Source organism: Oncorhynchus masou, chromosome 29 (assembly GCF_036934945.1).
Source record: "Oncorhynchus masou masou isolate Uvic2021 chromosome 29, UVic_Omas_1.1, whole genome shotgun sequence".
In the NCBI taxonomy this organism is placed as follows: Eukaryota; Metazoa; Chordata; class Actinopteri; order Salmoniformes; family Salmonidae; genus Oncorhynchus; species Oncorhynchus masou.
The window spans coordinates 28,935,825-28,960,512 of NC_088240.1; the positions used below are offsets into that span (position 1 = coordinate 28,935,825).

A 24,688-nucleotide genomic window follows, 5' to 3' on the forward strand; every position below is an offset into this window, starting at 1 on the left:
GGGAAAGAGTACCAAAACATTTCTGCAGCATTGAAGGTCCCCAAGAACACAGTGGCCTCCATCATTCTTAAATGAAAGAAGTTAGGAGCAAGAAGTTGAGCAATCGGCGGGGGAAGGGACTTGGTTAGGGAGGTGACCAGGAACCTGATGGTCACTGTGACAGAGCTCCTGAGTTCTTCTGTGGAGATGGGAGAACCTACCAGAAGGACAACCATCTCTGCAGCACTCCACCAATCAGGTGTTTATGGTAGAGTGGCCAGACGGATGCCACTCCTCAGGAAAAAGCACATGACAGACCACTTGGAGTTTGCCAAAAGGCACCTAAAGGACTCTCAGACCATAAGAAACAAGATTCTCTGCTCTGATGAAACCAAGATTGAACATTTTGGCCTGAATGCCAAGCGTCACGTCTGGAGGAAACATGGCACCATCCCTACGGTGAAGCATGGTGGTGGCAGCATCATGCTGTGGGGATGTTTTTCAGCGGCAGGGACTGGGAGACTAGTCAGGGTCGAGGGAAAGATGAACAGAGCAAAGTACAGAGAGACCCTTGATTAAAACCTGCTCCAGAGCGCTCAGACTGGGGCGAAAGTTCACCTTCCAACAGGACAACGACACGAAGCACACAGCCAAGACAACGCAGTAGTGGCTTTGGGACAAGTCTCTGAATGTCCTTAAGTGGCCCAACCAGAGCCCGGATTTGAACCCAATCGAACATCTCTGGAGAGACCAGAAAATAGCTGAGCAGCAACGCTCCCCATCCAACCCAACAGAGCTTGAGAGAATCTGCAAAGAAGAATGGGAGAAACTCCCCAAATAGAGATGTGCCAATCTTGTAGCGTCATACCCAAGATGACTCAAGGCTATAATTGCTGCCAAAGGTGCTTCAACAAAGTACTGAGTTAAGGGTCTAAATACTTACAATATGTGATATTTCAGTAAAAAAAAACAATTATGCATTTACACAATTTTCTAAAAACCTGTTTTTGCTTTGTCATTATAGTTTTTTTGTGTGTAGATTGAGGGGTAAAAAACAATTTAATCTATTTTAGAATAAGGCTGTAACATAACAAAATGTGGAAAAAGTCAAAGGGTGTGAATACTTTCCCGAAAGCATTATATGTATACTGTAAGTGAGGGCATATTCTTCAGTGAGACACTGGAAGTGGATGATTCACAAACGTAAGTAATCCATACATACAGGCCGGTCAACACATTTAGATTTAGCTAGGGTTTCAAGCAGCAAAGCTGGTTGACACCCTACTGTATTTGTTGATGTTCATTATTCCGGTTCTCCAAAGATTTGGTGAAATATACAAATTGCTGTGAGATGGCATAGGAGGGTGCAAATTGGCATGATGGTAAAGGCCCATGAATCACACGCTCTCATGCAATGGCATGCCCCATTTGACCTAGAGTCAAATAGGTACATAGGTCTCTCTACTCATAAGGAACACATTTGCCTCAAAGACGGCATTTAGAATTTTGTGGGGGAAAAAAACACTTAAAACGTTACTCTGCTGGCACCGAGTGACTGATCTGCACAAAACTTCATATACAGCATATTTGGCCCAAGGTCTCTCAATGCAATATTTTACAAGCTAGCATCTCACACAACATGGTCTCTACTCTATCAATAAACATTCACCTGGTTGTGGTCTGGCACATAAATGCATATAAATCACACACAAGATATTCATATTGTAACAACTTGATACACATGTTCCAAAACAATGTCAAGACTAAACCAATGCAAGGACATTGTGATCAACCACACAGTGGCGCTATAATGGGCACATGTTTATATTTCTTGATCTGTTTGACTGGGAGTAATGAAATATGACACACACGCTTGGGGATAGGAGTCTAGCTAACCTGTAGAATATAGTTCAGTTGGGTCACACGGTGACACTGTTGGACAGGAAAATGAGCAAAGAAAATAAATGCTGAAATATTTACTTCACAACAAACAAGATTAAAATACAAAACAATGAAACTAAGTAAACAACTAAAAAGCACCGCAAGGAAAAGCAATGCTAAAAATGTGTTTTAAGATCTCTTTAAAATATGTCCACAGTTAAGGCCCTCTTCAGATTCTCTGACAGGCTATTCCAGAGGCTGGGGGCATAACATCTAAAGACTGCCTCTCCATGCCTCTTGTTCCTAGGCTTTGGGATAGTTAAGAGGGCAGTGCCAGATGACCTGAGGGACCTACTGGTTAAATAACTTAAAAGCATTTCTGACATGTATTGGGGTGCACAATCGTGTATTGATTTAAAAAACAAAATAATCTAAACATGAATTCTAAAACTCACAGGCAGCCAGTGCAGAGACTTTAAAACCTGTGTACTGTGTGCTCTCCATCTGATCTTGGTCAGTATCCGTGCTGCAGCATTCTGTATGTTTTGCAGTTGACCAATAGCCTTCTTGGGTAGACCAGACAGGAGAGCATTACAGTAGTCAAGCCTGCTTGTAATAAAAGCATGCATGAGTCTCCTGTGAAATGCAGTGACTGCCTTCAGCTATTTTCTTAACCCAGTGAAAACTGAAGCACTACCAAGAGAAGCCCTATCCTATCAAAGACATAAGAGTGAGGTACATCTCTTGCTGTCATGTTCAGAAGACCCCCTGTTAGTCAGATAGGAAACACTCCCTTAACAATTGCACCTCCTCTGCTGGGCTGCACGGCAGGTGCCATGATAAGGTGTCGGAGAATCTGACAGGCTGTACCAGACATCTTCATCAGATCATCAACACCCTCAAAGACAGCCTGCGCCAGTATCCTTAGGGACCTCTCTAGGTTGAGCCCTCTCTTTCCTCTCTCTCTCTCAGACAGAGCAGCTCTTAAGGCCAAACAGCTCAGTGGAGGAAAGGACTGCATATGGGTGGACTCAATCTCTTACATTTAATAATACAAAAGGGGAGAAAGACAGAGGTCCAAAGTAGGCCTATCATCAGGCATAATAACATATATTTTAGGCCTAATTGTATGAAAAGTATGGATATGGTAAGATGACTCAACTGCATTTGTAGTGTGATTAAGTCCAGATACATTCCATCTGATGAAAAGGGTTAATAACTGTAACATGCTGATTGGATCATCATCTCAGATTTACATAAAATCATTAGTGGCATGACTTAAATTGAACATGTAATGGTTTGATACACTGACACGAGGTCAGTGGAGTGTCAGCCAGACGGTAATGCAGCAGCGCTACTTAGTAGAGATGGTCATATGCAGATCTCCCCACTTCAGCTTCCATTAATGCTAACATAGTGATTAAAGTGAATGATTGCTGCTGAGGCTAGCCAGGCCACTCAACAGAGTCAGGAGGAAGAGATGATTCTCAATAGGCCCCTATAGAATTCCCCCAGGTTAAACTCTATTCTCAGAGTGTGTGATTCATAAAATGAACCTGGGATTCAAGTGGCTAACATGACAGTGGTGATGAGGCCTAACCGTGATTGAAATAGATTCTCCGTAGGGACCTCACTAACACTATTTCCCACTGTCAATCAACACGAGCAGGTCGACTCCCCCACAGGGAGGGCGAGTGAAGAATCACATTGAAATTGGAAGGTTGACAAGCTGGAGAATGACAAAATGATGTAATGTAATGCCTAAACGTAGATGGTACACAGGGTATATACTGTAATACAGAGCTCTCTCTGTAAGAAGCAAGCAGCTGTGGCTTTTCTGACACAACAGCACAAATATCATCTCCTCTTCATAACAAGGTCAGGCTAGGCAACCTAGACCCCACGTATATCCCTGCTAAAAATGCTTCTGATATTTCCTATGAAATAGGAATGAGAAGTACTGTAGTCATAGTGAACATTTTGCTGTAAGAAAGTCCATTATCTCTCCAAATAACTATACCTGTATCTAAGTAACCTGGAGCACTTTGAAATTAATATAAATAAAATACAAACAAGATACCGTACATGATTCAATTGGCTTAGGCAGTGACCCATGAAAAGGTGTCAGTATTTTGTACAAAGACATTAAATGCAATATACCATACATTTATCAGTGTCCATCTTAGTAAATTAGCAGATTCTTTCATCAAGAGCAGTTAGAGTTAAGTGCTACTCGCTCAAGGGCACATCGGCAGATTATTCACCTAGTTGACTCTGGGATTTGAACCAGCGACCTTTCAGTTACTGGCCCAACTCTCTTTACCGCTAGGCTACCTGCTAGGCAATGATATACAAAAAAGTGTCAGTACTTAGTACAAAGAAGACACTAAATAGACTACATTTAACTGATTTACATAATGACTCACTTTGCAGGCAGAGAGTATTAATAGGGCTAAATGAGGGTGTTTTCAACGGGCCAGTATTGTGGGCCACTTGTTATAACAGATGTGTCACTATACAGATCTTAATTGTTGCACCATTAAGGTTTCACGGTTCCATTTCATGATCCGGTTTTAATCTCTCTCTCTCTCTCTCTCTCTCTCTCCCCCTCTCTCTCATTAACAGTCAAAGTCAGCAGATGAATCAGAGACATGTGAAACACAAGACAAGGTCAACTATGAATGCACTAATTGTAAGTTTCTCTGGATAAAAGCATCTGCTAAATGACTCAAATGTAAAATCTTAACTAAATGCAACATGGTAGGGTAGTAGCAAGGTAATCTTACTGACAGGGATAAATATATGCAAACCAGATACGGTTACAGATCTAATTGTGTGCACTTGATCTTCCGGTTTCTGTCATTTTACCCTGAGACGGTCTTATCTTTCCAAAACAGAGTAACAGACAGACTGAGATCCGTATGCATATTTTGGCATCAGTTTAAAACAAATATTTTCACTTGTGTAGATATATGTTTTCTATAATATCTTGTAGATATATGGTTTCCTCTTACCTGTTTCAAAATGGTGTAGTTTGATCCATCCACACTCAGTTTCCTGATTTCATGATGATCTGCTAGTATGAGAAACGGTTCCTCCACTGAAAGGAAGAGAACAAACAAATGTCCTTTAGAATAAGGTAAACAAAAACAAAAAACACTGGGATCCAATGTGTCACTGGAACCATTCCATCAGACTGCAGTACAGTACTGGTATTCTACAGTACTACGCTTGGCATTTCTGAAAATAGCTAAACATCCTTTAGAACAGCTCTTGTGAAATACTGTACATCACTAGAGAACCATTCTGACGGACAGCAGGTTAATTACCAAGACGTGAATATCCTTACCTGAGAGAGCCTTGCAGGTGTTGGGGCTGCGCTCCAGGGCTTCGTAGCCGTCCACACACAGACACTTGAAGGATCCATAGGTGTTGATGCAACGCTGGCTGCAGGGCAGGCTGGAGGAACATTCATCAACGTCCACACACGTTTTCCCGTCATCCTTCAGCCGGAATCCAGGCCAACATTTGCACTGATCATCACACAAACAGAGAAGTAATGGAGCATATTTTAGTCTAGACAAATTTAACAAATTGTAGTCTATTTACTCAAGATATTGCAGCAGCTGGTTGATACAGTAAATGCTTTGCAGAGACAGAGGGACATTCAGCTCCAAATTGAAATTGTAACAACACTCACTTAAATCTAACTTCTCAATTTGCCAGTACATCTACTCACAAAACAACACAAGACCAATAAAAAACACTGGCATCAGTATGATGACATACATGTCATGGCAGAAGAACAATACAAAATAAATGAAAACTGCTGCCATTCAGCAAATCCAGCCCAAAATAACTGTATCAGCTGTTACTGGCCACTGCTTAAATTCCTCTCTGATCTACAGTTCTAACCTTCCAGGCCTTTCTGCTGATATATCTGTTCAGGCCAGATGGATGAGTTAGGGGTCTCAGTTGATGTGCTCTCTGGTCATCCAGCTCTGTTATGCTTCAGTCTCTAGACAGCCAGGTCAGGGAACACTTTTTTACTCTATCCTTGTTGGTCACTTTGTAATGCAGAGAGCAGGGGGCAAGGAGGGGGCAAGAGGGGGGCAAGGAGGGGGCAAGGGGAGAACCCAGAGTGAGGGTCAGAGTGTGTTATTCTGACATCTCTGATGGCTGTGGGGTCACCTCGGAGCGACAACCGTGCCCTGGATCCAGGCCAGACAGCAGAATAGCACAGTCACCCCTCAGAACACTCAGCAGAACTGTCCTCTCTGGCTGTGGCTCAAATGGCACCATATTCCCTAGCTAGGGCCCATTGGACTTTGGTAAAAAAGTAGTACACTAGGGAATAGGGTGTCATTTGAGACACCGCCTTTCTCTTTGACCAGCAAACAAACATGCTCCTGGACAGCTGGCACGGAAGCCTTCCCAAAACCATTTACTCATATTTCATCACTTGTATACATAGCATAGGTGTGTATACAATATCATGACAGGATCCTACCGTACTGTGTGTATAACCTTACTCTGTGATGGATTGACTGTGCTTGCTTGACTGTGTTTGTGTGTTTTTAGCTTGTGTGGGTAAGCCTAATATAGTCTCAGGCACAACATAATCAATCATTTAAATCATGAAATTAAGGAGATAATAATGTTGGCACTTTACCAGTGCTGTGTTACAGTCTTCCGCATACAAAATATTTCAGAAACAATACCGTTTCCTTGATTAAACTCAGGTTCTGTACTTATTTAAAACGTTTCTATTGTTTTGGCTACATTATTATTGGTAATACCTGCAAACCCTCCAGCGTGTTACAGCTGTCCACCTATCAATCTGTCTCTGACAGAACTGAGGATTGGATATCTAGAGCTTATAAAACCTGAGGAAAGGAAAACTAACCTTGATTAGGATTCTGAGTATACTGGCCCGAGCGTGTATCAAGGCCCGATCGTGATGATTCCTACCTTGTATCCAACAGGAAGTTCCTGACAGTTCTGTGTACAGCCACTGACTCTGCGATTCAGACACTCGTTCACGTTGCAGTTCTTCTCATCGGACCTGTCTCCACAGTCGTCTTTCTTGTCACACAGACTCCCTTCAGAGATGCAGCGTCCATTGGAACACATGAAGAATGAACCGTTGCACAGACTCCCTGGAAGGTAATTTAGAACTCAATGGCGAAGCAAAAAGTATTTCCGATAGTTATTTTTTATACTCCATTTTGGTAAATCAGATTAACTTTATTCAAGATGAATGCTATTTGGAAAGTTTTACTCGTACAGTCTTCATATCTTTGGTTTCTATCCTCTATTAGTTAGACTGCTGACAGTAATGGATAGATTGGTACTGTAGAGAGAACCAAACAGCAGCAGACAGTACCTGTATCTAAGCAAACAGCAGTAGACTATACCAGCTGCAGCCAGAAAGTACTAACAGCAGTAGACTGTACCAGCTGCAGCCAGAAAGTACTAACAGCAGTAGACTATACCAGCTGCAGCCAGAAAGTACTAACAGCAGTAGACTATACCAGCTGCAGCCAGAAAGTACTAACAGCAGTAGACTATACCAGCTGCAGCCAGAAAGTACTAACAGCAGTAGACTATACCAGCTGCAGCCAGAAAGTACTAACAGCAGTAGACTATACCAGCTGCAGCCAGAAAGTACTAACAGCAGTAGACTATACCAGCTACAGCCAGAAAGTACTAACAGCAGTAGACTGTACCAGCTGCAGCCAGAAAGTACTAACAGCAGTAGACTATACCAGCTGCAGCCAGAAAGTACTAACAGCAGTAGACTATACCAGCTGCAGCCAGAAAGTACTAACAGCAGTAGACTGTACCAGCTGCAGCCAGAAAGTACTACCAGCAGTAGACTATACCAGCTGCAGCCAGAAAGTACTAACAGCAGTAGACTATACCAGCTGCAGCCAGAAAGTACTAACAGCAGTAGACTGTACCAGCTGCAGCCAGAAAGTACTAACAGCAGTAGACTGTACCAGCTGCAGCCAGAAAGTACTAACAGCAGTAGACTATACCAGCTGCAGCCAGAAAGTACTAACAGCAGTAGACTGTACCAGCTGCAGCCAGAAAGTACTAACAGCAGTAGACTATACCAGCTGCAGCCAGAAAGTACTAACAGCAGTAGACTATACCAGCTGCAGCCAGAAAGTACTAACAGCAGTAGACTGTACCAGCTGCAGCCAGAAAGTACTAACAGCAGTAGACTATACCAGCTGCAGCCAGAAAGTACTAACAGCAGTAGACTGTACCAGCTGCAGTCAGAAAGTACTAACAGCAGTAGACTGTACCAGCTGCAGCCAGAAAGTACTAACAGCAGTAGACTGTACCAGCTGCAGCCAGAAAGTACTAACAGCAGTAGACTGTACCAGCTGCAGCCAGAAAGTACTAACAGCAGTAGACTGTACCAGCTGCAGCCAGAAAGTACTAACAGCAGTAGACTGTACCAGCTGCAGCCAGAAAGTACTAACAGCGGTAGACTATACCAGCTGCAGCCAGAAAGTACTAACAGCGGTAGACTATACAAGCTGCAGCCAGAAAGTACTAACAGCAGTAGACTGTACCAGCTGCAGCCAGAAAGTACTAACAGCAGTAGACTGTACCAGCTGCAGCCAGAAAGTACTAACAGCAGTAGACTATACCAGCTGCAGCCAGAAAGTACTAACAGCAGTAGACTGTACCAGCTGCAGCCAGAAAGTACTAACAGCAGTAGACTGTACCATCTGCAGCCAGAAAGTACTAACAGCAGTAGACTGTACCATCTGCAGCCAGAAAGCTAACAGCAGTAGACTGTACCATCTGCAGCCAGAAAGTACTAACAGCAGTAGACTGTACCAGCTGCAGCCAGAAAGTACTAACAGCAGTAGACTGTACCAGCTGCAGCCAGAAAGTACTAACAGCAGTAGACTGTACCAGCTGCAGCCAGAAAGTACTAACAGCAGTAGACTATACCAGCTGCAGCCAGAAAGTACTAACAGCAGTAGACTATACCAGCTGCAGCCAGAAAGACTAGACTGTACCAGCTGCAGCCAGAAAGTACTAACAGCAGTAGACTGTACCAGCTGCAGCCAGAAAGTACTAACAGCAGTAGACTGTACCAGCTGCAGCCAGAAAGTACTAACAGCAGTAGACTGTACCAGCTGCAGCCAGAAAGTACTAACAGCGGTAGACTATACCAGCTGCAGCCAGAAAGTACTAACAGCGGTAGACTATACAAGCTGCAGCCAGAAAGTACTAACAGCAGTAGACTGTACCAGCTGCAGCCAGAAAGTACTAACAGCAGTAGACTGTACCAGCTGCAGCCAGAAAGTACTAACAGCAGTAGACTATACCAGCTGCAGCCAGAAAGTACTAACAGCAGTAGACTGTACCAGCTGCAGCCAGAAAGTACTAACAGCAGTAGACTGTACCATCTGCAGCCAGAAAGTACTAACAGCAGTAGACTGTACCATCTGCAGCCAGAAAGTACTAACAGCAGTAGACTGTACCAGCTACAGCCAGAAAGTACTAACAGCAGTAGACTGTACCAGCTGCAGCCAGAAAGTACTAACAGCAGTAGACTGTACCAGCTGCAGCCAGAAAGTACTAACAGCAGTAGACTATACCAGCTGCAGCCAGAAAGTACTAACAGCAGTAGACTATACCAGCTGCAGCCAGAAAGTACTAACAGCAGTAGACTGTACCAGCTGCAGCCAGAAAGTACTAACAGCAGTAGACTATACCAGCTGCAGCCAGAAAGTACTAACAGCAGTAGACTGTACCAGCTGCAGTCAGAAAGTACTAACAGCAGTAGACTGTACCAGCTGCAGCCAGAAAGTACTAACAGCAGTAGACTGTACCAGCTGCAGCCAGAAAGTACTAACAGCAGTAGACTGTACCAGCTGCAGCCAGAAAGTACTAACAGCAGTAGACTGTACCAGCTGCAGCCAGAAAGTACTAACAGCAGTAGACTGTACCAGCTGCAGCCAGAAAGTACTAACAGCGGTAGACTATACCAGCTGCAGCCAGAAAGTACTAACAGCGGTAGACTATACAAGCTGCAGCCAGAAAGTACTAACAGCAGTAGACTGTACCAGCTGCAGCCAGAAAGTACTAACAGCAGTAGACTGTACCAGCTGCAGCCAGAAAGTACTAACAGCAGTAGACTATACCAGCTGCAGCCAGAAAGTACTAACAGCAGTAGACTGTACCAGCTGCAGCCAGAAAGTACTAACAGCAGTAGACTGTACCATCTGCAGCCAGAAAGTACTAACAGCAGTAGACTGTACCATCTGCAGCCAGAAAGTACTAACAGCAGTAGACTGTACCAGCTACAGCCAGAAAGTACTAACAGCAGTAGACTGTACCAGCTGCAGCCAGAAAGTACTAACAGCAGTAGACTATACCAGCTGCAGCCAGAAAGTACTAACAGCAGTAGACTGTACCAGCTACAGCCAGAAAGTACTACCAGCAGTAGACTGTACCAGCTGCAGCCAGAAAGTACTAACAGCAGTAGACTGTACCAGCTGGAGCCAGAAAGTACTAACAGCAGTAGACTGTACCAGCTGCAGCCAGAAAGTACTAACAGCAGTAGACTATACCAGCTGCAGCCAGAAAGTACTAACAGCAGTAGACTATACCAGCTGCAGCCAGAAAGTACTAACAGCAGTAGACTATACCAGCTGCAGCCAGAAAGTACTAACAGCAGTAGACTGTACCAGCTGCAGCCAGAAAGTACTAACAGCAGTAGACTGTACCAGCTGCAGCCAGAAAGTACTACCAGCAGTAGACTATACCAGCTGCAGCCAGAAAGTACTAACAGCAGTAGACTGTACCAGCTGCAGCCAGAAAGTACTAACAGCAGTAGACTGTACCAGCTGCAGCCAGAAAGTACTACCAGCAGTAGACTATACCAGCTGCAGCCAGAAAGTACTACCAACAGTAGACTATACCAGCTGCAGCCAGAAAGTACTACCAACAGTAGACTACATTACCTGCAGCCAGGCATTTGAGGTTCAGGGGCAGCTCGTCAGATCCGTCAGGACAGTCCGGGTAGGCGTCACACTCCCACTGAGCACTCAGCAGGCAGCGGCCGTCCCCACAGCGAAACTCCTCAGGTCCACAGGACCGGTACTCTGCAGTGACAGAGATACAAAGAGAGCGCTGCAGCCTCACTAACTGACACTCACACAGGCCAACACATCATCGCAGTTCCGAGTTACTGTAAAGGCATTCTACTTCCAACTAATTTTCTGTTACAGTAAGGTCTTAATGAGTTTTAACTCTGTTATAATGTAATACAATGTTATTACTCAGTTATTACTCTGTGGTAATGAAGAGAAAGCAACAAATCTACTTGCCACATTCAAGTGACTCGTCAGATCCATCCCCACAGTCATCGTCATGATCACAGACAAAACGCAGGGGGATGCAGGCTTTGTTGTGGCAACGGAAGGAGTTGTCATCACATGTGTTGTTGGGTGCTGGGGGTGGGGTGAGAAACAATGTTGAAGGGTTACATTATGAGTCAACATCACTCTAGAGATGTGGGATCACAATGCATATGCTCAACAATATGGAGTCAGCACTGCAGGGAGTGGGGTGGAGGTGGAGGAGGTATTTTCTTATTACTTTCATTTTTATTACTGGTGAACTCTAAAAAAACAAAAACACATTAAACATTTTGTTAACCTTTTTTGTCCACTATTTAGTGACTGACATTGTATGTTTGCACATGCAAAAGAAGGAAAACAAGACGCCAGAGGAACGCCAGGTAGTGACATCACACTGACCTCTCACACTCTCTCTAGTGAATAATGTGGAAATCCTAGTTAGTAAAACATACTAACACAGAGTAGTAAAGCTAACTAAAATAGTTATTCCATTGATTCTGATATGGGGAATTGAATTTGAATGGTTTGTCAAATCCATTAAAGATAAGTCCAACTGAAAAATGTTCTCCTGTCTCCTTATCGTCTCCTGGTTAGCCTATTGTTTGCAAAGGTTGTTACATTGTAACTACAAATTAATTTAAAAAAATGTCACTTCACTTTACATTAAAGCTGCAATATGTAACTTTTTGGGCAACCACACCAAATGCACATAGAAATGTGAGTTACATATCTGTCATTCTCATTGAAAGCAAGTCTAAAATATGTGCGCAATTTCTATGCTTCCCGGTCTTTACTTTCACTTTTGCATCTTTTACTTTCGGTTTAGTACACCAGCTTCAAACAGAGATTGTAACAATAGAAATAAACTCTTTGAAAATGACCAGCAGTTAATGACATGGTGTGCCTTGTTACAATTGTTTGTTTTAATTGTATTTTATTTCACCTTTATTTAACCAGGTAGGCCAGTTGAGAACAAGTTCTCATTTACAACTGCGACCTGGCCAAGATAAAGCAAAGCAGTGCGACAAAAACAACAACACAGAGTTACACATAAACAAACGTATGGTCAATAACACAAAAGAAAAGAAAAATAGAAAGATCTATGTACAGTGTGTGCAAATGTAGAAGAGTAGGCAGGTAAGGCAATAAATAGGCCATTGAGGCGAAAATAATTACAATTTAGCATTAATACTGGAGTGATAGATATGCAGATGATGATGTGCAAGTAGAGATACTGGGGTGCAAAAAATAGTAAAAGGGTAAGTAATAATATGGGTGTGCTATTTACAGATTGGCTGTGTACAGGTACAGTGATCGGTAAGCTGCTCTGACAGCTGATGCAGAAAGTTAGAGAGGGAGATATAAGACTCCAGCTTCAGAGATTTTTGCAATTCGTTCCAGTCATTGGCAGCAGAGAACTGGAAGGAAAGGCGGGCAAATTAAGTATTGGCTTTGGGGATGACCAGTGCAATATAAAGTTGAAGTCGGAAGTTTACATACACCTTAGCCAAATACATTTAAACTCAGTTTTTCACAATTCCTGATATCTAATCCTAGTAAAAATTCCCTGTCTTAGGTCAGTTAGGATCACCACTTTATTTTAAGAATGTGAAATGTCAGAATAATAGTAGAGAGAATGATTTATTTCAGATTTGATTTCTTTCATCACATTCTCAGTGGGTCAGAAGTTTACATACACTCAATTAGTATTTGGTAGCATTGCCTTTAAATTGTTTAACTTGGGTCAAACATTTTGGGCAGCCTTCCACATGCTTTCCACAATAAATTGGCTGAATTTTGGCCAATTCCTCCTGACAGAGCTGGTGTAACTGAGTCATGTTTGTAGGCGTCCTTGCTCGCACACGCTTTTTCAGTTCTGCCCACAAATGTTCTATAGGATTGAGGTCAGGGCTTTGCGATGGCCACTCTAATACGTTGACTTTGTTGTCCTTAAGCCATTTTTCCACAACTTTGGAAGTATGCTTGCAAGCCTCCCCTTTTTTCCTCCAAACATAACAATGGTCATTATGGCCAAACAGTTCTATTTTTGTTTCATCAGACCAGAGGACATTTCTCCAAAAAGTACAATCTTTGTGACCATGTGCAGTTGCAAATCGTAGTCTGGCTTTTTTATGGCGGTTTTGGAGCGGTGGTTTATTCCTTGCTGAGTGGCCTTTCAGGTTATGTCAATATAGGCTCATTTTACTGTGGATATGGATAATTTTGTACCTGTTTCCTCCAGCATCTTCACAAGGTCCTTTGCTGTTGTTCTGGGATTGATTTGCACTTTTCACACCAAAGTACGTTCATCTCTAGGAGACAGAACGCATCTCCTTTCTGAGCGGTATGACGGCTGCGTGGTCCAATGGCATTTATATTTGCGTACTATTGTTTGTACCGATGAACGTGGTACCTTCAGGCATTTGGAAATTGCTCCCAAGGATGAACCAGACTTGTGGAGGTCTACAATTTTATTTCTGAGGTCTTGGCTGATTTTGTTTGATTTTCCCATGATGTCAAGCAAAGAGGCAGTGAGTTTGAAGGTAGGCCTTGAAACACATCCACAGGTACACCTCCAATTGACTCAAATTATGTCAATTAGCCTATCAGAAGCTTCTAAAGCCATGGCATCATTTTCTGGAATTTTCCAAGCTGTTTAAAGGCACAGTCAACTTAGTGTATGTACACTTCTGACCCACTGGAATTGTGATACAGTGAATTATAAGTGAAATAATCTATAAACAATTGTTGAAAAAATTACTTGTGTCCTGCACAAAGTAGATGTCCTAATCGACTTGCCAAAACTATAGTTTGTTAACAAGAAATTTGTTGAGTGGTTGAAAAACGAGTTTTAATGACTCCAACCTAAGTGTATGTAAACTTCCGACTTCAACTGTACCTGCTGGAGCGCGTGCTACGGGTGGGTGTTGCTATGGTGACCAGTGAGCTGAGATAAGGTGGGGAATTACCTAGCAAAGACTTATAGATGACCTGGAGCCAGTGGGTTTGGCGACGGATATGTAGTGAGGGCCAGCCAACGAGAGCATATAGGTTGCAGTGGTGGGTAGTATATGGGGCTTTGGTGATAAAGCGGATGGCACTGTGATAGACCACATCCAGTTTGCTGAGTGTTGGGGGCTATTTTGTAAATGACATCACCGAAGTAAAAGATCGATAGGACAGTCAGTTTTACGAGGGTATGTTTGGCGGCATGAGTAAAGGCGGCTTTTTTGCGAAATAGGAAGCCGATTCTAGATTTAATTTTGGATTGGAGATGCTTAATGTGAGTCTGGAAGGAGAGTTTACAGTCTAACCAGACACCTAGGTATTTGTAGTTGTCCACATATTCCAGGTCAGAACCGTCCAGAGCAGTGATGCTAGTCGGGTGGGAGGGTGTGGGCAGCAATTGGTTGAAGAGCATGCATTTAGTTTTACTAGCATTTAAAAGCAGTTGGAGGCCATGGAAGGAGTGTTGTATGGTGTTGAAGCTCGTTTGGAGGTTTGTTATCACAGTGTCCAAAGAAGGTCCAGATGTATACAAAATGGTGTTACCAGGTCCTAGCCTATTTATTAATCCTGATATTACATGTGGATTTGATGGTATTGGCACCTTGTAGTTACATTTAACAAGGACAGATTTTGGGTTGAGTTATTAACATGGTATTCGCACGTGACTTTGAAATGTGTTATTACAAAACATTACTTACATAGTGGAACAAGTATATATGTAATGACATCAGTAATTAAACATGTGGAAAAACCTTCAGCAAGTGGATGTGTAATTACACATTCCTTGTTCCAATTGTGTAATAACTGATTGTGCTACAACCTTATTAACATGTAATTACACACAATTACCCATTTAACTACTATGCTTTTACTACAGTTATTACTGTGTAGCTATAGTACATAGTAATAGGGAAAACAATGTCAAGTGTTACCCAATCAACATTGACATGGAGTGATCTTTTGTTGTCATCGAACAGATAGTTAAGATAGTGTTGTCTGTAGCTCTATCTAAAATTAATATGGGGGGCCATTGCAAACTTACCACATCCAGCTGCAGCCAGTTCGTCACTGCCATCAGGACAGTCTCTCTCCCCGTCACAGAGCCAGTGTTTGGGGACACAGGCATAGGACCCAGGGCAGCTGAATAACCCTGGAGCACACGTCACCAAACCTGAGGGGGCAAATAGGGGGAAAGAGGGGAAAGGTCAAGGAAACTGCATAATGTACTAAGCTGAACTATATCCTAAGACAACGGTGAGTTAAAAAAGTAGAATGGATATATTATAATATCCATTCCCTTCTTGCCACTTACATTCAAGCATAGGCCTATATCGTATAAGATCTGTTACGTTTTATGTGGCCTCAGAGACAATACAAAGCAATTAATGAAAATCCTCATTCTGTGAAAATAAACTGAAGTACATTTGCTCAATAATGCTTGTCTGGTTAAAATGTACTTTCTTTCTTTCGATTGCAATAGTGTAGGGAAAGGTTTAGGGCTATTTCATTAATATTGCCTTGACATTTCTATTACAATCCAATTATACCACTGTTCCCAGCAAACATTTTCTATTTATTGTTGTATGATTATTTCTGTTTATGGAGAAATTAATTATTGTAACATCTCATTTATGCTGTGAAATTGCTCTGCCTCTTGGCCATAATGATGAAAAATCAATTTTCCCTCACCACATCGTCAAAGTATTTTTAATCTCTTTAATTTCATTTCTGTGCATAATTTCAATAGCCTAGTCTAAAACTCAAAGGTCTACAACTGGTCTCAAAATAATGTTCTACAATGTTGCAATCAGGTTGTCAGACTGGTCTCAAACCGCATGTTTGAGATACATGTTGCCTTCACACAAAGTATTGCCACATGACCGTGGGTACTTACCACAGATCTGCACACTCTCATCCAGTCCGTCCTCACAGTCGTTCTCTCCATCACACAGCCACTGCTTGGCGATGCACTTGTTCTTAGAGCAGGCAAACTGGTTCCACAGGCAAGAGGAGTCTAGGGGAGAAACAGCACATTCCCAACACCATAAATCTAAACACTTAAGTGAAAGAAAAAAAAAGACAAAAACAACACACTGTAGTAGAAGTCGCCTAGTTCTTTTCAATCAAAGCACACTTTTCTCATTTGCCCCTTAGCCTTTCTATTTTCAGAGAGGGTTATTGGCCTTGGAGCCAATTAGAAGACGTTGTGCTTTCTCTTCTTCAGTTTTTAGTATAAAACATCTGTAGGGGTTTTAAGGAGAGCCGACTGGTTACAAATGTGAAAAGAAAAAACCCCATTTACATTTATGTTTTTATTTTCTAAATGAAATGGCTGGAGGTTTGCATAATGCAAAAATGTGAAGAATAACAAATATTGCCAAAAGGGTCTATGATTTGAGAATGTACTCCCTACTGAAATAATGACATTTTAGTAATTTATCCAGAACAAAATCGTAACAAGTGTGTAACAAATTCGTAACATACAAATTGCACACAAATTCTTTGAAAAGACAAGTAGTTGAATATTGCGATGTATTTGGAAATACACTTGGAAAGTATTGGCATGTATTTGAAAATACTAAAATACATAGAAAAATACAATTATTTCAATACTCCATGCATTTGAACCTAGGTCCGTTCGGTCCTAGAGGTATATTAAATAATGTATTGTGAAATAAGTTGCTGATTTGCCACATTATTTGAAAATAAGTATATATGCATGTCATGAACCCAAGTCTGGTGTCTATTCATAGATCATATATGCTTTTCCAATCAAGGTCACACTGATTTACATGCTGTAAATCAAAAATAAGTCTTATACTGTTGAACAGGATAATCACAGATGGAGATACAGATAGGAACAAATATCTTCATATCGGGGCATTTAAAGAACCACCCTCCTTGGGGGCCTACATCCAGTGCCTCCGTCTCTCCCAGTCTCGCAAAGGTCCATTCAATTTAGAAGAGATGCTAATATTTCATATCTTAGGCTTCCATGGTATTTCACTGTACTGGGAAAGCTCATCAGTAGTTTTACAATGATAAGTATTTCATCTAATCAGTTGTGAGATTTTGGATTACCAGTGAAAATTACATTTTCTTCAAACTGTTTTCCTTTACTGTAATTTATCTATATCATTGGCTTTTTATATGGTAATTAACTTAGCGAAATTGGAATATCTTCTATTTGCCCTGGGAACGCCAAATCTAAACATCGAACAGACTGAATGCCATTCAGACAGCAGCATCATTCTGCTCAGCTTTGAAAGGAGCTACGGTACATTTTTGATTCTCGATACCAAATAAATTCAAACAATAATGAAGCACTTAACTAAATGAATGGGACCATGTTCTTCGCTCCTTTGATGGTACACAGAATCAGATGAAATGGTATCCTATAAGTCACCCAGTTAACATGTAATTCATTAAATACGATTACCAATCCCTATTCTTCCCTTGATTTAGACAATTTACTGTCATTTATTTCACTTCAACAAACAAGCATGATCTTACTCTTCAAGACAGTTAACACATATGACAGTGTTATTTGTGTGGGCCATTGTATCAAAATGAATGAATTCCTCAGTAGTTCAGTGCATTTATTAATCTGAAGCCTAACTCTGACAGAGGTGAGTTGAGCATATGTATTAACACCTCAGTGGCACTCAAACGCTCTTGGAAGATCCTTTTTCTTCACTTTGATGACAGAAGCAATGACATGTTTGGTGTACATGAATAAGTCATTGGTTTGATAGCATATTTACCCAGACCATGACTCAGTTATGCTCCAGCTATCTAATTGGAAAGTCCTTTACCTTGTCATGGTAAGTTATTCATTCATTAAAGATGATCATGGAGGTGGGCTAGAAGTGTTCTTGTCTTCCCTGGTGAGAGTTGGTCAAAAGGGTTCCATGTGGAAAGGAACATTCCATGTTATCCTTTCAGATATCAGTCACTTTTCAGTGAACGCACATGTTTCCATCTCTGATAACAACTCCTAACGACTGATGGCTAATGAATTAATAGTTACACACAAAAGGTAGACTATGCTAATTCAAAGCCAGGAAAGAAAAACACACTGTGTCCTTTTTAAGTGGCTATATTTGAATATCGAGGCTGGAGATAAACTCTCTACAACACCCAGTAGGTTAGCAGACAGTAGGGTAGCAGCTTGGAAATGCAATTAAACACACAATGAGGATGCACAATAGAATGTGTCGAAGAGACATGGCTCTGTGACGTACTGTACAATTAACTCTAATCATTACTGATTTGTCATGACTAACACTGGATTTGTGGCTTCCTGTGGTTGTCTAGAAGTCACTCAGACAAGCACAATAATAAATGGTCTCTTTGTAGTGGAATGTAATGTCGCTGCCCACATGGTCTTATAAACATAGCAAGCCCTTACTAAACTAAACTTCATCGGCCAAGTCAGCACAGTCTTTCTGTCCATATTAATACACTGGATTTGTGGCTTCAATAGCTGTCTTTAAGTCATTCAGACAAGCTGTCTTAGAAACTCTTTGTAATGTAATGGACCATCAACATAGCAAAGCCTTACCACACTGAAATTCATCTGCCCCATCCTCACAGTCCTTCTGTCCATCACACAGCCACACACTGGAGATACAGTTACCGCTTGGGCAGGCGAAATGGCCCTCTTCACATTTCTGCCCATGGGAAACTAGGGCAGACAACAATGGAAGGGAATAGTCATCTGGGTGTTAGCGGTGATTCAGTGGTGATTCAGTAATGATTCAGGTCATTATCTTTTCCCTAAGCTCTCTGCGAATCCCTAATTCTGTCTCGCCTAATCACTTCAGGAAATCATATTTATGTTTTATGATTTTCTCTAACTCTTCTCTAATTGAAGCGGACTTCCTCAATCTGTCTTCACCAAGCAGAGAGCATGGAGAGAGGAGGAGAGATGAGAAGAGAGGAGAGGACACGAGATGAGAGAGGTGATGAGAGGAGACGTGACGAGAGGAGAGAAGAGGAGAGATGAGAAGAGAGGACCAAGTGAGAGAGCATGGAGAGAGGAGGAGAGATGAGAAGAGAGGAGAGGACACACGAGAGGTGAGAGAGGTGATGAGAGAGAGGACGATGACGAGAGGAGAGAAGAGGAGAGATGAGGAAGAGAGGAGAGGACACGAGACGAGAGAGGTGATGAGAGGAGACGTGACGAGAGGAGAGAGGAGGAGAGATGAGAAGAGAGGACACGAGACGAGAGAGGTGATGAGAGGAGACGTGACGAGAGGAGAGAGGAGGAGAGATGAGAAGAGAGGAGAGGACACGAGACGAGAGAGGTGATGAGAGGAGACGTGACGAGAGGAGAGAGGAGGAGAGATGAGAAGAGAGGAGAGGACACGAGACGAGAGAGAGGTGATGAGAGGAGACGTGACGAGAGGAGAGAGGAGGAGAGATGAGAAGAGAGGAGAGGACACGAGATGAGAAAGAGAGGAGAGGACGAGAGAGGTGATGAGAGATGAGAAGAGAGGAGAGGACAGACGTGATGAGAGGAGACGTGAGAGGAGGAGAGGAGGAGAGATGAGAAGAGAGGTGATGAGGACGAGAGGAGAGAGGAGGAGAGATAAGAAGAGAGGAGAGGAGACGAGAGAGGTGATGAGAGGAGAGAGAGAGGAGAGAGGAGGAGAGAGATGAGAAGAGAGGAGAGGACACGAGACGAGAGAGGTGATGAGAGGAGACGTGACGAGAGGGAGAGGAGGAGAGATGAGAAGAGAGAGGACACGAGACGAGAGAGGTGATGAGAGGAGACGTGAGGGAGAGAGGAGGAGAGAGAAGAGAGGAGAGGACGAGATGAGAGAGGTGATGAGAAGAGAGGAGAGGACACGAGACGAGAGAGGTGATGAGAGGAGACGTGACGAGAGGAGGAGGAGGAGAGATGAGAAGAGAGGAGAGGACACGAGACGAGAGGTGATGAGAGGAGGTGAGAGAGAGGAGGACGAGAGAAGAGAGAGGGAGAGAGGTGATGGAGAGATGAGAAGAGAGGAGAGGACACGAGACGAGAGAGGTGATGAGAGGAGACGTGACGAGAGGAGAGAAGAGGAGAGACTCACCCTGGCAGTTGGTCTCATCTGCGTAATCTCCACAGTCGTTGGCTCCATCACAGATCCAGGAGGGGTGGATACACAGTGAGGTGGAGTTACAGCTAATGAAGACTCTCTCTTTTACCCCCAGTTTGTAGAAGTCAGAGCAGTCTGTGTGGTCTACACAAAAACATTAGCTAGCTAAACATTAGCTACTACAAATCCGCAAACAGTCGCTAACACTTTGGATGGATAAGGTATAAACAGGTAAAGTCAAGTTAACACTGTACATTAAGTTGCTCTTTTACCTGTGTAATAAGACTGTAAATATAGTCTGGATTATGCTGGATGACTGAACCCAAGTGATCCATCAATGGTGATAGCAGGCTACCGTGTTTGCAAACTAACACTTTTTTGGATCATCACACACCACACCTTGACAAGGTTTAACTTACTGCAGTTCTTTTCATCTGAGGCATCAGCACAGTCAATGACCTGGTTACACCAGGCTGAGCCGGTGATACAGCTCCCATCTTGGCAGGATGATTCAGACGACACGCACGTGACATCTGAGAGGATAGTGGGAAAGGGAAATTAACACTTCAAAAAGGCCCGATGCTAAATCATCAGGGAGGTAGAGAGCACTTAATAGTGTGAACCAGGTAGATGGCTCAATAGTGTTTATCATCAGGTTCAGGGAGAATATCTAGGATAGGGAGGATGTCAGGGGTATATATATATATGTGTGTGTGTGTGTGTGTGTGTGTGTGTGTGTGTGTGTGTGTGTGTGTGTGTGTGTGTGTGTGTGTGTGTGTGTGTGTGTGTGTGTGTGCGTGCGAGAGAGAGTGTGCGCACGAATGAGTTCAAAGCAAAAAAAAAAAAACACGAGTCATCTAAAAACATGATAATTTCAGGATTTATTTATGATCATTTTGTTTATGGGAAAGCCATTCATGGTCTGTTATTATGAGCCTTACTAATTAACCACTGCGCATTAGATACTAAGACATTATCTTTGATAGATCTAGTGAAGAGAAGGGGTTTTCTTGCTCAATTTACTTTGGTCTATTCATTTAGATGCATATAATTACATGTTTTAACAGGGGTATTGTTGATTATTTACCATTAATAATTGAACCGACTGCATGCGTTGAGACACATTACAGCTAGATGTGCCTGATTTCACAGTCCTGGAAAGCTTCATCCATCTTTAGAGAACTGCTGCCTCACAGACTCGCTTAATTGTCTTGTTTCAGGTTTAAAGAACATTAAGTACCTGCTAAACAGTGCTAGGTTTGTTTTCCTCTGGGCCAACTGCTGAATCACAGCCCCAGAAACAAAAAAAAACAAAAATAGCAAACATAATAGCTAATTGGATTTTGAATACCACTTGATTTGAATAGCAATTATAAATATTGGAGATTAGGGGCCATCTTTGCATGATTACTTATCATTTTGTAGAAAATGATGACGAAAATGACAACACGAAGAGTGAGCCACTTTAATGATAATTTTCTGAACATGTTGTGCCTAACATCCTCCCCTTCTGTCTCTAAGGAGTGGTATGTATGTGGTATGTGGTATCCTTGGTATGTGATGTTGGGGCTCATTAAAGAGATGGGCTTAGCCCAGTGTGGAGCCTGCAGTGCTGCACACACACACACACACCCACCCACGTAAGCAGAGAGGGACCTGCCTTCTGAGGTATCAGGCTTGACTGGGAGATTAAGCAGTCTATCCATACTCACTGTTACAGAAGGCCTCGTCTGAGTTATCCCCACAGTCATCGACCCCATCGCAAAAACGACTGTTGGCCACACAGCGCTGGTTGTAGCATGCCCTGAAGCCTCTCCTACAAATCCTGTTGTCTGGCGAAATGACAAAACAAAATATGTTCACTTTGAAAGGAAATGCTAATGGTAGTCCTTGGGCTACTGTCACTTTCTTCACATGACGTCCTCTAGACTACAACTGGCAGAGTCCCACACTGTATGTGCTCTAGCCAATTCTTCTACACTCTTAGAAAAAAAGAGGGTCTATCTAGAACCTATAATGGTTCTTCTGCTGTCCCCATAGGATAACCCTTTAAAGAACCCTTTTTGGTTCCAGGTAGAATCATTTTGTTTCCAGGTAGAATACATTTGGGTTCCATGTAGGAACCTTTCCACTGCCGGTTCAAAATGCACCCAAAATAGTTCTCCCTGGAACCAAAACATTTTTGCCTATGAGGACAGACGAAGAACCCTTTTGGAACCCTTTTTTCTAGCTGTAATTGGCTAGCAAGCAAGCAAGGGATAAGAACGGTCAGCCAGTATAGCAATAGAACATTTAGAACGAACGACTGGGTCGCGTCCATAGATACAGAACAGAAAGACTCAATGACTGGGTCACGTCACCGGCAACCGAACCGATGGAACGAACGACCAGTCAACTTGGGTAGCAACCCTAGATTTGTGTTGGGACTATATCTTGTGGAAGGATGAAATTGTATGAATAAATTAATCAAAATAAAAAACAATTCTAAGAGTGTATGGTTGTCATAACAACAACCATAAATCATAACGACAACCATTTTATTTGTCACATGCGCCGAATACAACAGCTGTAGACCTTACCGTGAAATGCTTACTTACAAGCCCTTAACCAACAATGCAGTTCAAGAAATAGAGTTAAGAAAACATTTACTAAATAAGCTAAAGTAAAATATTGAATAAAAACACAATAAAATTACATAACAATAATGAGGCTATATGCAGGGGGACCGGTACGGAGTCAATGGTTGGTGGTACAGGTTAGTCGAGGTCATTTGTACATGTACTGTAGGTCGAGGTAAAGTGGCTATTCATAGATAATAAACAGCGAGTAGGGGGTGGGGGGGTCAATGTAAATAGTTTGGTTGGTCATTTGATTAACTGTTCAGCAGTCTTATAGCTTGGGGGTAGAAGCTGTTAAGGAACCTTTTGGACCGAGACTTGACGCTCCGGTAACACTTGTCGTGTGGTAGCAGAGAGAAGAGTCTATGACTTGGGTCATGGATTGTAGGAAGCTCTGCCCCAGGGATGCATTGGGCCGTACATAGCTATGATCCATCTGTAGCGCCTTAAGGGCGGATGCCGAGCAGTTGCCATACCAGGCAGTGATGCAACCGTTCAGGATGCCCTCGATGGTGCAGCTGTATAACATTTTGAGGATCTGGGGACCCATGCCAAGTCTCCTGAGGAGGAAAACCTGTTCACCGGACGTGCTGCCTGTCCCAGACCTATTATTTAACCATGCTGGTCATTTATGAACATTTGAACATCTTGGCCATGTTATGTTATAATCTCCACCCGGCACAGCCAGAACAGGACTGGCCACCCCACATTGCCTGGTTCCTCTCTAGGTTTCGGCCTTTCTAGGGAGTTTTTCCTAGCCAACGTGCTTCAACACCTGCATTGCTTGCTGTTTGGGGTTTTAGGCTGGGTTTCTGTACAGCACTTTGAGATATCAGCTGATGTACGAAGGGCTATATAAATACATTTGATTTGAAAAGGTGTTGTTCTGCCCTCTTCACAACTGTCTTGGTGTGTTTGGACCATGATAGCTCCTTAGTGATGTTGACACCGAGGAACTTGAAACTCTCGACCCACTCCACTACAGCCCCATCGATGTTAATGAGCGCCTGTTCGGCTCTCCTTTTCCTGTAGTCCAAGATCATCTCCTTTGTCTTGCTCGCTTTGAGGGAGAGGTTGTTGTCCTGGCACCACACTGCCAGGTCTCTGACCTCCTCCCTATAGGCTGTCTCATCGGTGTCAGTGGTCAGGCCATGTTGTAGCCAACCCTGCTATTGTTGTCATGCCATATGGATGGTTACAGCACATAGTATTTGACCAGGCTATCTTGTTAGCATGTAGTTAAGTGATAATGCACGAGAAGCCTGTGTTTGGAGGATATATTGGCACAGGTTTTGCTAGGCCTAAGACAAAGTCGAGGGCATATTACAATATATAGTAAGATCAATTGCTTACCACAATATTGCATTTTCTCATCTGACTTGTCTTTGCAGTGAGCTACTCCATCACACGTGAACTGATAGTTGATGCACTCGCCGTTTCCGCATTCAAACTCTGTGTGGATGTTGCAGGAGGAATTCTCTGCTGTAAAAGTAGATAACTTGTTTAATTAGCTTAGTCAAGTCAAATGTTGATTTATTCTCTCACCATAATGGTTTTAGCTGTGGTCTCAAAGTTTTCAGAAGCTGCACTAAGCTTAGCTGTAAAAGTACAAATATGACATTGATGTCAAAAGTACATACACTGTACACTGAGTATACAAAACATGACAGACTGACCAGGTGAATCCAGGTGAAAGCTATGATCCCTTATTGATGCCACT

At 42.6% G+C, this 24,688-nt stretch overlaps 1 protein-coding gene across 1 annotated transcript in view; it reads right to left on the minus strand.

The window, feature by feature from the left end:
• The window catches only part of LOC135519548 (low-density lipoprotein receptor-related protein 1B-like), a 234,398-nt gene that overhangs the window by 63,530 nt on the left and 146,180 nt on the right, over positions 1-24,688 (minus strand). Inside the window, exons 42-53 of the mRNA XM_064944782.1 lie at positions 24,322-24,450; positions 22,063-22,182; positions 20,770-20,883; positions 20,319-20,494; positions 18,829-18,925; positions 16,159-16,278; positions 15,307-15,435; positions 11,223-11,345; positions 10,857-10,997; positions 6,832-7,019; positions 5,210-5,393; positions 4,875-4,960 (exon numbers count right to left, since the gene is read on the minus strand). Of these exons, the coding sequence (XP_064800854.1) occupies positions 4,875-4,960; positions 5,210-5,393; positions 6,832-7,019; positions 10,857-10,997; positions 11,223-11,345; positions 15,307-15,435; positions 16,159-16,278; positions 18,829-18,925; positions 20,319-20,494; positions 20,770-20,883; positions 22,063-22,182; positions 24,322-24,450 (1,607 nt within the window). The remainder of the gene's footprint in view (positions 1-4,874; positions 4,961-5,209; positions 5,394-6,831; positions 7,020-10,856; positions 10,998-11,222; positions 11,346-15,306; positions 15,436-16,158; positions 16,279-18,828; positions 18,926-20,318; positions 20,495-20,769; positions 20,884-22,062; positions 22,183-24,321; positions 24,451-24,688) is intronic.